The sequence below is a fragment of the Hippichthys cyanospilos genome, chromosome 5 (genome assembly GCF_059441005.1).
Source record: "Hippichthys cyanospilos isolate Australia breed blue-spotted pipefish chromosome 5, RoL_Hcya_1.0, whole genome shotgun sequence".
NCBI classification, from domain to species: domain Eukaryota; kingdom Metazoa; phylum Chordata; class Actinopteri; order Syngnathiformes; family Syngnathidae; genus Hippichthys; species Hippichthys cyanospilos.
The window spans coordinates 11055039-11071529 of NC_142373.1; the positions used below are offsets into that span (position 1 = coordinate 11055039).

Sequence of the window (16491 nt, forward strand, 5' to 3'; positions counted from 1 at the left end):
GCACCAACGACTGACGACTGACGGACCAGCGAAAAAAATGTAACCTGCTCACCTCTTTGCATGCGTATCTGCTTGTGTGTGTGTCGGGGGAACCGGAGGTCAGTAGACGGTCTGCAGGCGCACAAAATCGTTTGGTTTTATAAAAATGGATGAGGATGTGAGCGGCGTGGAACATCCTGTCCCAACGAGTATCCTTAACACACGCGTACGCTCGGGACCGTCTCGGCATGGGAATGTTAGTGTTGGCGGGCCTTCCGACTGACAGATGAGTGAATCCAGGCAAGGGGATACGTTCCAAACTATATGATTTAGTCCCATTTTAATTCCTCATATCTCTGAACGCTCACCTCATCTGAAGCTCGGTGACATTTCTTATATACGCTATGCAAATATTTCCTTTGAAGTGTAACCTCCTAAATTGAGTCTCGACAGTGAGTGAGACACATGAATTTGGAGATCAAGCGTTCACTTTCATTTGGAACCTTGCCGCTTGGGAGGATGCAAACCCCGTTATGTCATTTGATAGTTAACCTTTTACAGGGCACTCGTTTCAATACTTGACTCAAAATAAAAGTTGGCGAGGTGAATTTGGGACTCTGCGCCTAATGTAAACACAAAACTGAAAGACAATCCCTGACAGTCCCGATTGGTTTTCGATCGACGGTTCACCTTTGTTCAAAGGTTTTGTTAGAAAAAAAAAACGTGGCTAAGCACGTGTTAATTCAACCTTATATTTAGAGGGATAACGACCTCATTTGGCAACACAAGTCACGAACTTTCGTGCTGTCGCTTGTATCATTAAAATAATAAAGCGGGGAAAAGAGCCTGTGGCTGTTACCCTACTGGCACTTTTCACAGATCTGGCTGGAACCGCGTTGACGTGCGGAACAACAGCAAAATAGCAGGCAAATTAACTTTTGCGAGGAAAATTATGCTAATCTGAACCAAAACCAGAAATGAATTACAGCAGGCTATACGTCGTCGTATGCCAATGAGAGAGAATGAGCCATAAGAAATTTTATATCGTTATAATATCGGTAATGTTCTATTTCTTTTCTCATTAGAGTTTGGAAAACCCATTTTGTGTTCTTACTTTTAATTAATTTGAATTCTTAGTTATTATCTTCTTTTTAGCTCAAATTAAGCATAAATGAATGTTGCTTCAAAGACAGTGTGTGTATACACACACACACACACACACAAACATACATATATATACATACAGACACACCATAAATTTTGGATTCTAAATTACTATTATAATTATTATTTGTCTGATAAAGAACAACGGGTTAGACAGAAAAAGACGCTGTCCAAAAATTGATTGAATTGAGTTTTACTCACCACGCTAGTAAATTTGTTACTGTTGTGTTGATGCAGTATTCTAACATACATGTATATAGTGTGTGAATGTGTGTGTATGTATATATATATATATATATATATATATATATATATATATATATATATATATATATATATATATATATATATATATTACACCATAAATTTGGGATTATAAATTACTACTTTGTTCTCCTGCTTTGTACCCTGCATTTTATAATGCAGTGCAGTGTATCTGCAATTTTTTTTATACTAGACACCAGGGGGCAGTCTCCTGATGAACAAAGGTAGACAAAAAAGGGGGTAAAACCTCTTAGAAAATTTTAAAGTTTTTTACTTTTGAATTTTAGAGATTTTTAAGCCTTCTCACTATCAGTAAAATCAGTATGAACCCTATTTCTTGTCTGCCATCACATTTTGGTCGGTCTATTATCACAGTTTAGCGTTTTGATTTGGAGTTCACCTTCGCGGCTTTGCTGAGGCAGCCAACCAGAATCATCGTTTCCGTCGAATAAAACTCTTTACTGTATTACATGATAAAAACGTCAGAGCAAAATGAAGTATCAGCTGAGGGGAACACGCCGCCCCATTTCCTTGTGTAAAAATCTTTACCAGTTTGGCCATGATTACGTGATTACGTGCGTTCACGAGATCTTGCTTACACACCTTTTTTTTTAAATGAAAAAAAAGACCGCAGCGTCCTTCGATTACTGTGTCTAAACACACAAAAGATGAAGCGGTTTCCAGTAAGTGTCAGCCTTCATGGCAAGCAGCTACTGCAGATGGGCCCAATACACAACGGCCCTCCCGGCATCCAACTTTTCATGTCAACACCGCAGCCGCTCGTGTCTCCGTCTCATGTTCGAGTCAGATTTGTGTCAGCCGCTGTACACTTGGAGATAAACAGAGGAACAAATGGAGAATGTTCTCAGTGGGTCAAGAGGCTGTGAAGTGCCGCCTCTCAGCAAATGTTCTCTTATTGGTCTCGGTGGCACCATGCCCACCAAACAATAAAGCTGCAATCTCCCTTTCACGCCGCGTGAATTTTCCTTCATTGATTTCCACTCCTTTCTACTTCCCATTTATAAATAAATGATGACCTCATTTATCACGCCGTCGTAAATAGATGAACAAAAGCTTACCGTGCGATTGTTGTTGTTAATCATTGTTGTGTAATGTCCGCCCGTGTTGTATACGCAAACGTTTCATTTTGAGGCAGCGGATACGAGAACGCGTGTGTTCTAAAACTGGACGATTGCAACGATATTCTCGTGTTTCCGATATTCCGTGGCGGTCTGTGTGTAGTAAAAATGTTTTTGGTTCCGAGAATTGACCGAGACCCTTAACCCTTGTGCGGTATTTTGTCGACGCCTTTAATGCATTTCACATCGAAGTGAAAGCATTGAGAGAAGTCACAAGGGAGCTGAAATTTCACCCAGATGCAGTGTGTCAAAGTTCAGCAGGCATGACCATTTTTGTTATCACACTACCAGGATTGTGCTATTCCTTGGCTAAAATACTGTGAGAAAAACGTGGGGAAAAAATGACCCAAAAATGGTCAAAATACTGACCTCCAGAGCTAAAATTGCGCATATTTTTTATCCAGATACTTCAGCTTCTTGCATCATTACAAAAACATTTTAATTTTTAAAGATGACTCCGTTTTTTTATAGGCATACAAGTGAATGGTCCCTTGTAAATGACTAGCGAGCACTATAGAAATGGATCTTATTTAACGATCACATTTTGAAAAAATAATCACAAAACAATTTCACCTTTTTTCTTGTCCTACAAAGGCACGATTGACCTGCGTGGTATCGTTCCAGAACCCGGAAAAACACATTTCCACACAAGCTCGACACTGGTCCTGTTAATAAACGTTTCTGTGTGTGTCGCAGCTGCTCTAGTTCAGAGTTTTCCAATAAATGTAACCTAAAACCTTGTATGAAAACCCCACAAAACTTCCAAGGTATTGGATATTTTTTTTGAACTGGAGCAGATTTGGTCTTCCGAATCTGAATGACCTTATCTAGATTCGAGCTTTCAAGATTTTCAAGCCTTGGAATGAATGAGGTCTTGACAGCGAATTTCTTAAACTGTACCACAAGACTCAATAGCGGCGAGGTAAAGACTCCCCTCCCTCTAAAAGTCTTTATGCGCTAACGTTTCGAGTGAAGATCCCCAGACCGCGGTGGATAACCTCAGTAAGTCACTTCCACGCACGGATGCACTCCACAGCACATGCTGACACCACCATCATGACCGGAGGATCCTTGCGAGCTCCGTTTTTCAACCCCCCAGCAATCCCTCTTCGCATCACTTAGGCGGCCGAGCCAAAGTCAGGCTTTTTACATCCGTCGACCCCCGTCTGTTTCCGTGGGTTTAATCTGAAGAGTTTGCCTCGATTTCCGCACGATTACAATCACATGAGGTGTGACTTCCGAGCCTTGTCGGTTTTCTTTGAGGGTTGAGAACCTCCGAATCAAACATGGATGCGTGGTTTGATGTCAGTCAACCAAGATAAAGCAAGATATACTCACAGTGAAAGAGCGGAACAGATGGCAGCCTCAGCAGTGGTCAATGTGTTTGCATTTATGTCCACACACACACTTATACACAAATACACACCCATGCATACCGTCTGGCTATTACAGAAGTCCACAAACACTAATTACTGCACCACAGGGGTTTGTGGATTTACTTTCTCCGAGTGTCTGTGTGCTGTGCTGGGGGGAGGGTGGAATGATCTGGCCTATAAAAAAAAAATAATGCACTATTTGCAGGCATGTTTGCTATCTTAAAATGGAAATAGATCAGCATATAATTATTTAAATATAGACATACTATATATATATATATATATATATATATATATATATATATATATATATATATTTTTTTTTTTTTTTTTTTTTTTTGCCACTGGATTGCCTCTAAATTTGGTTGCAAAATTAGCAAACAGTTGTATATACAATTCCATCCGTCTTTGCATTTCAAAATATTTTCGCCCGGTAATTGCTCTCAGTCTGTTCAACACATGAAAGGATTTATTTGCATGTTTGAATAAATATTGTACATTTTGCAACAGCTGTAATGGATGATTTCAGCAGTAGTGGCTGTTATTTTCACCGCTGTTGTGCCTTTTTCTCAACATTGCATCACCACTTATCTCAGACATTATGGTGGGAGGGCCCCCGGCTGCTTCAGTGACATCCGGAGAAAATCGGTCTGCATGACTGAGAATCACAATTCTCTGTGTGACAATTATTGTTTTTTTTAAAGCATATCTGAACTATAACTCCATAACTCTATGACAAATTGTGTATATATATATATATATATATATATATATATATATATATATATATATATATATATATACTTTAATCCGTAAACTAAGGACGTCGTGCATCGGGGGTCCACTATTTTATAATCCCCCCAAAAATATACAAAACACAAACATTTTCTTAACATGGCATAATTTTTCACTCAACTATAACTTTTTTTCAAGGAGGGATCTCAAACCCAATTTATACGGGGGGAGCTGGAGACAGATGAGCTGTCATGGATTTTTTTTTCGTATTTTTGAACATACGGTCTCATCGCATTCGGCCTTTTTCTTCTATTTTTTAATATGGATTACCACTATTGTTAAAAATGAAAAGCGAACAATGGAAACAAACCAACACTATCAAATTCAGCGGAAAGCGATTTGTTCCAGTCTTCGCACAAAGGAACACTTTCACCTGCTTAAATGGGAAAGCGTAATGAAACAACAGTTCAGTGGAAATTGGAACCTCGGGGATTGTTAGGCGTTATTTGGAATAATTTCTGCTCTGTGACACTAATGCGAGACCGTATTCCTTTTAATCCTCCTCAGCGGTTTTGAGAATGCACGTAATGCTTTTCTGTACTTTGTGTGTCACAAGATAAATGGTATGCTAGAGCAGATGTTGACTGAAAGCAACAAGTACAAAAATGTTTTTTTACAAAAATTATTGATCGATAACAAAATTAACGGCGGGCATTCAAATAAATATTTGCCCGCCGTTATGAATTTGGCAATGAGCTGCTTCTGGTCCTATGTTGGGGTGATGTTTTTCTTTCCTTTCAGAAAATTCCCAAATCATGACTTTTAGTGCCAGCTGCACTAAAAGAGATTTCTTGGAAATCATTCCAGATAGCATATTTTTCAGACTGTAAGATGCAACATGTTCTAATCCGCATTAACAAAAATTGACTAGGAAAGCTTTTGTCATATACACGCTGCATCGAAGTACAAATCGTTGGTTATAACATAAGATATTTATGCAGAAAAATGGAAGTTTTTTCAAATGTATGTTTTGATTTTAAACATTATTTCCAAACTGCTTGTAATTAGTAATAAGTGCAACACCAACATATCGCTGACATAACGCCGACGCACTTGGATTGTTAGAATACTGCACCAAGGTAACAGTAACATGCCCGATTGTTTATTAATGGAGAGTACTCCCTGGTGGTGAGTAAAATAGCAGTTTACTCTAATCAATACATGGAAAGTGTCTTTGTAAAAAAAAAAAAAACTGCAGATAAGCCACAAAGCGGTCAAAGCATAAGAAAAAGTAGCGACTTTCAGACCGAAATTGATGGTTCTTTCAGATTTAATTACTTTTATTGATATTTTTTTTCCCCAATTACTTTCAGAACATCCCAGCGCTGCCTTGTGGGAAAGCTCTTTACTCCTACGAGGGCAAGGAGCCAGGCGATCTGCAGTTCTCCAAAGGCGACATCATCATCCTGCGACGCAAGGTGGACGACAACTGGTACCACGGGGAGATGAACGGTTGCCACGGGTTCTTGCCCGCCAGTTACATCCAGTTGCTGCGCCCCCTGAGCCAGACTCCGCCCCAGGGCAAAGCGCTGTACGACTTTGAGGTCAAAAACAAAGACCAAGATAAAGACTGCCTGGCGTTCAGCAAGGTGATATGCAAAAACACTCCTTCATAGTTTATTTGTGTATGAAAACTCAATGAAAGCTAGCAATATTCAAATGAATCCCTGGTTGTTTTTGGTCATCGATTAATCGTTTAGAGCTCTAAAATGATCCATTTTATTCCAGACGAGCCATTCAAAATGTCAACAGTCTTTGCAGTCAAACGTTTCTTTGTTTGAATATCTCATGTTAATTTCAATATTACTCAAATATTTTTTTTTACCTGCTTCATGGAAAATAGTTGTAGAAAAATGTCATTATCAGGCTCACATTAAGTAAGAGTGTTTTTTACTACTTCTGATTAAAAAACGTCTCAGAAAATATGAATGCATAATAGTTTGGAGATTCGCATTTCGTTGTTTGCAACATCCGCCTGGAAATTGTGAAGCACGATTAGAAAATTTTGCAATTGATTCGTTCAGTGCTTCTCAAATAGGCTAGTAAAAAAAAAAAGTGGGCTAGTAAAAAAAAAAAAAAATGCAGCTACACTGCACTGGATTATAAGATGCAGGGTTCAAAGCATGAGAAAAAAGTAGTAATTTATAGTCCAAATGTTACGGCGTATATTTATGTTCAAGTTTTTGGTCATTGGGGACCCCAGTGAAAAGTCTTCGTATTTGTCATGTTAAGTAATTGCGATAAAATACGAATTTTGCACTTATTTTTTTCCGTTTTAAACTAAGCTGTAACCTGTATAAATTCTGTAAAAAAAATTAACAGTCAAAGTTAATTTATATTGCTTTTTTTTAATAATGTTAAAAAGGATACAGGTTTTGGTATACTTATACAATGTTTAGAGTGCGTAAAGTGAGGGGGCGCGAAAAGTTTTCTCTTTCCTAGGGGAGCTTGGCAAAATAAAATTGAGAAGCGCGGGATTAGTTCAACATTTGTTCTCACCTAGCAGAGCTCGTTTAGAATCAAAATAAAATATTTCCAAACACCCGTTTTCATTTTAGAAAAATAAAATAACATTTTTGTCTATTTTCTAATGTGACGGACCATAAGAGCTATAAAAACATCGTTAGCCCGTTTTTCATTTAATACATTTCCTATTTTTGAATAAGGGAACGGAAGTAAACAAATGTTAGCTTCCGATTAATCGATGCATCGACGTCATATTTGACAGAATAATCGAGCCTAAAAATAATTGTTCGCTGCAACCCTACTGAATTGTAAATTTAGGTGCTATAAATAGAATAAAATAGAAAAGAATAGAACGGAATACATTCATTATCATTGTACAGCAGCTATACAATAAAATTGCTAGCACGTCTCCAATTGGCGCATCTTAAATGAATAAAAACGATAAATAGAATCAACAGGATGCAACAGTGCTCGGATCAATGTGCAGAAACCCACAAAAACCGCTCCGGAAACCGATCTAAATAATCAAGGCCGGCGTTTCAACCGGGATTCCATCTGTCGCGTTCCCTTTCCGACAACGATCTGGGCGGCGGGTCAGTCGCTGGTAGCTATTATGTTCTGAGGTACGCATTAAAGAAACACGAGACGGCTTCTTCTTCTAGACGCTTTTATCCAGAATTAGAGAGCGCTTTGTTCCGGCCGCTTTGATAGCGTACGCCTCATCTCTTTGGATATAAGGTCATTGTCATATGCGTGATCAAAATGAAGCTGGCAATTAACTTTGTGGGTGAGAAGGCAGATAGCAGCTTGCTTTTAAAGAATACATGATAGCGGAACTGAGGAACACCTTTGGAATACTCAAAGACGCCAGGGTGGTTGTACAGATGGCCTTCTGAAATTCAGCTGCAGAACGGTGGCGAGGGAGTTCAAGAAGGCACAAATACGAATGTTTGTGCCATATTTGAAGGCTGAGCTTGATACGTCGTAGATGCTCTTTGCATACCAGCTAATTTTGGTCCGTTGTTAAAGACGCCAGTGTGAGTTTTAAGGGAACGATTCCCAAATGCGTGTCGCAAGAGCCGCCATATTGTTTTCAGCTTTGATGCATTCCAGACAATCATTGAGTCCTGTGGAATAACACAATAGCGACGCTGCATAGAATCAGGGAAAAGCAGATCATGTTTTTTTTTTTTTAACGCTAGCAGAAATCTCCCCTTAAAAATGAAAGATGATCGTTTGCTAAATGATAGTCTGGGTGTTCCGATGAAAAAAGATCAAGAGAGAGAGAGCCATGAGAACAGTTGAGAGACTTTGCTCCTCTACAAGCATGTTCCCAGGCCCCGATAAGTGTAAACAGTCATTTCCACATCGTCTTCTGTTTTACGTTATCATTTTCTTCCTGGTATTACACAGGCTAATTTGTAAAAGGCCCCTGACCTCTGAAAATTTAATACGAATTATAGCTACATAGATAGACGAGTGGTTAGAAGGTCCACCTCAAGGCTCAGACACCTTCAGTTTGATTCCTGCTATGGCATTTCTGTGTGGAGTTTGCATGTTCTCCCCGTGCCTGAGTGGGTTTTCCCCGGGTGTTCTGCTTTCCTCCCACATTTCCAAAAACATGCATAGTTGGTATATTGGCCACTTCATTTTGGGTGTGTTTGTGAGTGTGAATGCTTATTTGTGCCCTACGGTTGACTGGAAACCAGTCCAGAGTGCCCCTGCCTACTGCCCAAAACGGCTTGGATAGGCACCAGCAAGCCATCAACCTTAAGGAAGGAGCAAAGTAGGCTAAAGAAAACAGATGGATGGCTCATGACACACACACACACACACACACACACACACATATATATATATATATATATATATATATATATATATATATATATATATATATATATATATATAAAACCCCATATATCTAACCCTATGTAAAATTTATGAGCTAAGTGAATCAACAGGTAGGTGCGCTGTATTTGCACTTCCCTGCCGCGTGCAGAACGTGTGTTGTCGTGCAAAGCCAGTGTGTGTGTGATTGTTTTCTCGGCGGGAAAGCTAATTAGTCACTATGACTAATACAAAGTCATTTAGCAGAATTACATTATCACTGTCGCCCTAATGGTCGAGCCAAGACCCTCATACGCACATCGTGAAAGGAAAAACACACAGGAGAGCGTGAAGTGAAAAGAGTCATCTTGTCCCTTTGTGTATTATGGAATATTAGTAAGAAGCGTTTATCAGATGGGCATTACACACTGACACACTCGGCGGATTAAATACGAGATGCGCTATTAGAGCATTTATAAAGTCTTTGCTGAGCTCCTTAGCTTGACAGTTATTTTCTCCATTTGTCAGTCATATGCATTATTGTCGTTTGGACGTTTTCGATGAAAAAAAAGCCGCTCTCCTTTGGTCGTAGTGGAGTAATAACATTCCTTCGTACGCCCCCCCAAAATACAGCTTTGTCTTTCGGTGGTTACCCTCATGTTTCCAAAATTATCATCTTAAACCAAACTCAAAGTGTACCATGAAATATACAAGGCTCCGGTCTATAGCGTGTGCTTAAAAAAGAACAGCTATGTAAAACAAGCATGTACTTATTGCACGTAGTAAGTATGAGGTGGCTTTCAATGCTTTATGTCGGATGACGTCAAAACGACCCGGTTGCAGACAGTAGCATTGTTCCCTTGCTATAAATACGATTTCATTGTGGCGATTTCTTTAGGATTACATGTCATTTCTCAAAAAAAAAAAACGCTATGACTGCTTTTGTGAACTTTTGTCAATTTGGTTCCATGGCCGTGGCTCAAATCATTTTTCCCCTTTGAAAAGAATGGAAATTCCATTAATATGTTCCATCCCCCCAAAAATAATATAATAGAACTAATTAACATTGTGATTTATAAAATCAGATATTAGTACAAAATCGAGTAGGATAGTAATAATTCAACTATTTTTTGTAACAAGTCAGCTTCAGTTCAAATGACATGCTGCACATGAATGTGAATTTAATTTTGTCGTTCTTTGTTTGTGCTGTGTGCGTTTGTCTGTTTCCGCCATCTCTACAGGATGAAGTCTTGACAGTGATCAGGAGGGTGGATGAAAACTGGGCGGAAGGCATGCTGGGAGACAAGATTGGTATCTTCCCCATCCTCTATGTGGAGGTAAACCTAGAGACCGTGCGCGTGCACACACAGGCTCACGCACACTAGCATAAAAAACACTTCTTTAACCAAATACTTAATAAAATTGATTGAATTTAGTTTATAAAGTTGGATTAGATTACTTGCCACGCTTCACTAGTAAATTTGTTACTGTTGTGTTGATGCAGTATTCTAACATACGTGTAGATAGTGTGTGTGTGTGTGTGTGTGTGTGTGTGTGTGTGTGTGTGTGTGTGTGTATATATTATCAGAACAGGCTTGTTTTATCGTCTGAAAAATGTGATTGCAGTGTAAATATTTCTGCACGTCCGCAAGCGTCAGCTATGCACCAATCCAAGGGGTTCCTTTTTAAATGGAGATACATCAATAATTTAGACCGCTCCGTCACTCTGAAACAGCAGGGGCACGAAGACATGTCAAGGGTGTGTGTGTGTTCCGTGTGCGGCTGCGGTAAGCGCCAACAAGCCTAATAAATGAGACCCAGCTGGACTTTAGTTGGCGTTTGTGTGCACAAGACAAAATAATCGGATGCATTTACAAATCATTTGACAGGATGGTCGATATCATCTAGATGTAAAGATGATTACATTTTAGAAGCATTATCTATATTCGGATTGGGCTGGAAGAAGGATGTCTAGACAAAAGAACCATTATGGGCGATTTTTTTTTTTGGGGGGGTAACCCTAAACCCTATACGTTTCTGTCATTTTGTATGTTTGCAGTATTGAGATTGGCAGAAGATAATGGGTCATATTTTGTTCACGGCAGGCAATAAGCACTCCTGTGGATTTTTTTTTTTTTTTTTTTGCATTTTGAATGCAAGTTTTGGTAACAGCAGCTCAAGAGGAGGAGATATAAAAGGTTGCTTCGGGGTGTGAGGACTTTGAAACGATTTAACCTTCCCAATTTCTGGCTGTGTGAAAGTACAAGCTGTGGGTGGTGGTAAGAGGGCTGCAATGGTTCATTTTCTTCTTCTTAGTGTTTGCTGCGCTGCTTTGAGCCTGCTCATAATCAGTGATGGATGTGAACGGGACCGATTCGAAAGAACGTAATAAGAATAGAGCTGCCTGCCAGGGTAGAAGAGATAAACAAAAAAGAAAAGAAAATATATTTAATAAAATATTTCTTTTATATTTCATGGGCCAGTTTGTAATATGCTATTGTCGTACTCTTCTTGTCTTAAAAGAGAAATATGAGAAATAAAAAACAAAGTTTTGCTCATATCGGGTGGCACAAATGATTATTTGGTGTGAAAGCGTCCACATAGGTTTTGGGCCCCCACCAGGACCAGTATACTATAACGCTTAAAGGATTTTAGACGAGCAACCTTAATCGGATGACAGAAGTGGATGTGATTACTCCCACCGTGGCGCAGACCTCCCTTTTTACGTAATTCATAACGATGTGTTTTTCTGCAGTAGTACTCTACTTTGATTTGCTGATTTGGGGTGTGAGTCAAGGCCTCAGTTGACACAAAGCACCAAGCTGGCGAGAACCGATGGATGAAAAAAAAATCGAACTGGCAAGGTTCACTAATGTCTCACTTTTGTATATAGAAGTACCCTGAAAAATAGGATCTTTATAATGTGTATGCGGTCGTTTTATTCTCCTTATGGATATCAGCCCGTAGCTTTGACTCCTGGTATGATTCACCTTCCGAGTCAAATTGAAAATACAAGTGATCTCAAAGCATGGTGGGTAACCTTGGATTTTTTTTTCTTTATTCAGCCCTCTAAAGAATTGTCTATATCAAGCATATCTTTGTCCCGCTTTCTCTCCACAGCGAGCACCTTTATCGCCTTTACCGCCATGATGACCTAGCGCCATAGCGGTGCAAGGCGAGTGCGCGTCTGCATATTCAGTCAAAATGACTTGATTACTTTTGATAAGTTCCGAGAGAGCGGGCGCGCGTTGTGTCACTGACCTTCCGTGTCTGGGGAGTACGTGCGCGCGTCCCTCTAGTCCATCCCACGAGACTCGCAGCTTCAATCCATCACGCTCATTAGCATATGATTTGCTTTATTAGCATATTTATTAATATGGAAATTCAGCCTATACGGGTTGTTCTTGTCCGCTTTTTTTTTCTTTTAGGACGTCGCTCTTGAAATACCTCCACTTATCCCTCCGGTGGAGGTTTGAGGTGAGGTGAGGGCAAAAGTGAATGTTGTGGCTTTCTGTTTTAGTTTATGTATGGCTATTCCTCAGTGTGCGATTGTGTTTAGTCAATCTTGTGGAAATGAATGCAAGTCAATTGAATGGCCTCTAAAGCGATGCAGGTGCTTAACAAGAACCTATTTTACTTGTGAAGTCTTCGTTAATTAAATGGGGACCTTTTAATGCACCTGCTTGTAATTTGATGGGCTGCTTGAACAGCTTCCAATGCTTCGGTTAAATAAATAAATAAATAAAAACGTGTTTATACTTCAACATCTCTGAGCACCCTGTTTTTAAGCCCTTACCAAACGGTGAGTGCAAGCAAGCGGTTCATCCTCGAGGATGATAACGCAAGCCACGGTCTACATGAAAGATTTTTTTTTTAAAGGCTGAGTTCAGCAATATCAATGTTTTCCGTACTTTTGCAGCTTTTTTTTTTTTTTTCTTGAACTTGAAACTTAAGAGTTGTGCTTACTGCTGCTGAAAACACAAAGTTTTCTGTGTTGGATACCTTATAAAAGCTTCGTGGCAACAGATACAGCAGACAAATTGGAAACGCAACAAAAAGCAGTCAAACTAAATATAGTGAATCCAAAAGAAACAACATTAAGTTTTAATAGAACTATTAAAATACCGTATTTTCCGCACTATAAGGTGCAAAAGCCTTACCGGGTATTTTTTTTTTCAAAAGCTGATGGTGCGCCTTATATTCAGGTGCGCCTTATATATGGATCAATATTGAGCTTGTGATTGGTAGCTGTGGAATGAAGTGATAAAGTAAGCTTTACCTGTTTCTTTTATGTGTTTACAGTTGAACAAGGTTGCTCATATTGCCATTGAGTTATTATGCTATTGAGAGTTATTTGAGTTATTATTGTTATTACTTTGAGTATGACTATAAAAGTTTTAAAATATGTCATTAATTGACGGTAAGTCAACTGCATGTTAACCACCATATTACACTTGAAGTTTGGATGCACTTCAAATATACGTCATACATACTGATATTGTAAAAAAAAATTAAAAACTCCTAGAAAAGGGCCGAGAATCATGCTGAATTGGAATAAAACATTTTCTACTTTTGCAAATCATACCTATCTGTCCAGCCGGACCAGTCATGCCCATGTTGAGTGCGGCGTTAACAAGTTAAACGATATCAATAATCTACTTCCGAGCGGTGTCCCCAACCGCTGTGTGTGCCACGCAGAGAGACTGAACAAAAAAAAAAATCATTGAGTTGGCCAAAGACGTGCTGCTACTCATCAATCGTCTCAGCTGTGATATTTATTGGCAGATTATATTGGCACTGGCAATGTTTTTTTTTCGCCGTTTATTTGCGACGCTCACCTACGAAACTGACATAAAAAAATATAGATAGATAGATAGATAGATAGATAGATAGATAGATAGATAGATAGATAGATAGATAGATAGATAGATAGATAGATAGATAAACGGAGAGCTAGCATGGATAGCTAGCTAGCCACCATAGATAGATAGATAGATAGATAGATAGATAGATAGATAGATAGATAGATAGATAGATAGATAAACGGAGAGCTAGCATGGATAGCTAGCTAGCCACCATAGATAGATAGATAGATAGATAGATAGATAGATAGATAAAAAGTACGCAAGCCAAGGTGCATAAAATAAAAGGACATGCGAAAAGGAGGCGAAAGGAGAAAAAAAGACTACAGACTACTACTGCTTTGGCTTCTTCAGCTGGCCAGCGTTCGCATCCCCGTTGATAAACAACTGTCCAATGTGGCTGCCAGTCACAGCGCGAAACAGACTCGGATTGTAAACATTTGCCACTTGCGCTGCTGAGAATGAGCTGATTGTGTAGCAGAGCTCAAAAGACCAACAGATTAAGAACGGAGAGATCGCCTCAGTCCCAACGTTGGCAGACAGTCTGATATCCCTGCCCAGGACAATATTGCCCGTATTATAGCTGAACTAGAAATATGCTATGTGTCCTAGTGCATTAGCGTTCACTGCGGAATTATTACCCGTTCTCCACATAAGAACTCAAACGCTAACGCGATACAAGTCCGATCAAATATTTCGGGCCAGTTGCAGCTACGCCAACGCGGTGAGAAAATACAGCTTTGAAATACAATAAATCTTACTTGTATACTACTGCACGCTAAGAGCTGAATGACAACGGAGTACGTAAAACAGGAAACAGAAATACAGCAGGGTTTTCCAGATTAAAAGCGAGAATTCCACAATAAAATGTGAGTAAACAAAGTTACAAATTGAAGCACTTGAAACATTCTTAATAGAGAATAAAAAAATCTCATTTTTGTAATCCCAATATATTTTCTTTTTATTTTTACTCGTAAATTATATATTCATTGTCATACATCAATATTTACTTACCCTCCGTCTTGCACCGGTCTGTTCAGTATCTGGATACATTAATTGACATCAAACTTTCTGTCAGCGGTTTCTAAACAGCTCTGCTACGAGAATTTTCTTCTTGAAAACGACGTAAAATCTCCCTGCGTGGGAACAAGGATGGGCTCGGATGTTGGTTCAGTCTGCTCGCTTGTTTTATTGAAAATAATGCAGTAAATCAATCAATTACAGATTTTAATTCGTTTTTTTGTTTCTATCCAAATATTTGATAGAATTTTCAGTTGGAATATCAAAATATTCAATTGCTGCATCCCTATACAACACCAGTACAAATATTGATAAATAGATCACTGGCGGGCTTTTTTTAGAACCGGCCCGCGGGCTGTTAATGTGGTCCTTTGGGACTACATGGTGCATGTGAGCACAAAACTGGGGTTCCCCGTGATAATTAGAAGAATTTTAAATTGGAATCTTCCTTTGTTTGACCCAATAATTATTTTTATTTTTTTTACAATCATTTGTTGTTGTTTTTTAATTTTTTTTTTTGTAAAGTGCGACGTTTCGAAATGTAATCATCGATGCCATTTTTGCACTCCTTGGTTTTTGTGTACATGACCAATCCCCCACATTTCTCAAGTGCGCCAGACAAGCGCATTGCTCTGAATGCTTCCAACCACTTACACCAATCGAACGCACCAGAGTTTCGGTGTCAAGTGCGCTCAAGCCCGTCACAGATTGCTCCGTGCGAGTACACTCTAAAGACCAAAAAAAAACTACCGCTCGTCACCACGTCCCGTTTTTCTCCTTACTTCAGTTAAACGAAACAGCAAAGCAGCTGATGGAGATCGACAAGCCGACCACGACGACCGGCGCGCCGGGTCCGAGCTCGGAGCCGTCCCCGTTGGGTCCCTGCTCCCTCGGGCCCTCCCCCAGCACCTCGCCGTCCAATGGAAACGGCTCCGGGCATCGAAGGGGCGAAGGGAAGAAAAACGCGAAGAAAAGACATTCGTTCTCAGCTCTGTCCGTCACCCAGCGAGCGGCCCAGCTCAACAACAGACACAGTATGGAGATCTCCCACCCGGTCCTCATCAGCTCCTCTGACCCCAGGGCCGCAGCACGAATCCAGGTTTACGCACTCACGCTGCCACAACACACACGTTATGGATTCACTAAAAAGTCTTTTTTATTGTTATCATTATTTTCAACGTACTGTAACACCGACTCACTCGGATTGTAAGAATACCAACACAAAAGTAACACGCCTAGTCATGTTTAGTAGTGGATGGTGCCCCCTGGTGGTGAGTAATGTAGCTGTTCAAACTCAAATTCGATACTTTGATAGTGTCTTCTTCTGTTTCTTTTTGTTTACCGGGAGATTGCTTCCTGGTGGCGAGTAAAAAAAAAAATGCAAATATGCCGCACTGGACTATAAGCTGCAGGGTTCAAAGCATGAGAAAAAAGTCGTGGCAAAATCTAGTGAAAGGGAAACAATATGATAAGGACAATAATGGCTGGAAAAATGACAATTTTATCTCAAGTTACTCATTTACTTATTGTGAAATCTGTGATGTGGTTAAAAATCAATTTTAGAATGAAAAATAATTACACAGCGGACAAATCTTA

The 16491-nt window shown here is 39.5% G+C and overlaps 1 protein-coding gene across 1 annotated transcript in view; it reads left to right on the plus strand.

The window, feature by feature from the left end:
• sh3rf3 (SH3 domain containing ring finger 3) overlaps window positions 1-16491 on the plus strand; it is a 75228-nt gene that overhangs the window by 41952 nt on the left and 16785 nt on the right. Inside the window, exons 2-4 of the mRNA XM_088415858.1 lie at window positions 6031-6306; window positions 10255-10350; window positions 15683-15994. Of these exons, the coding sequence (XP_088271984.1) occupies window positions 6031-6306; window positions 10255-10350; window positions 15683-15994 (684 nt within the window). The remainder of the gene's footprint in view (window positions 1-6030; window positions 6307-10254; window positions 10351-15682; window positions 15995-16491) is intronic.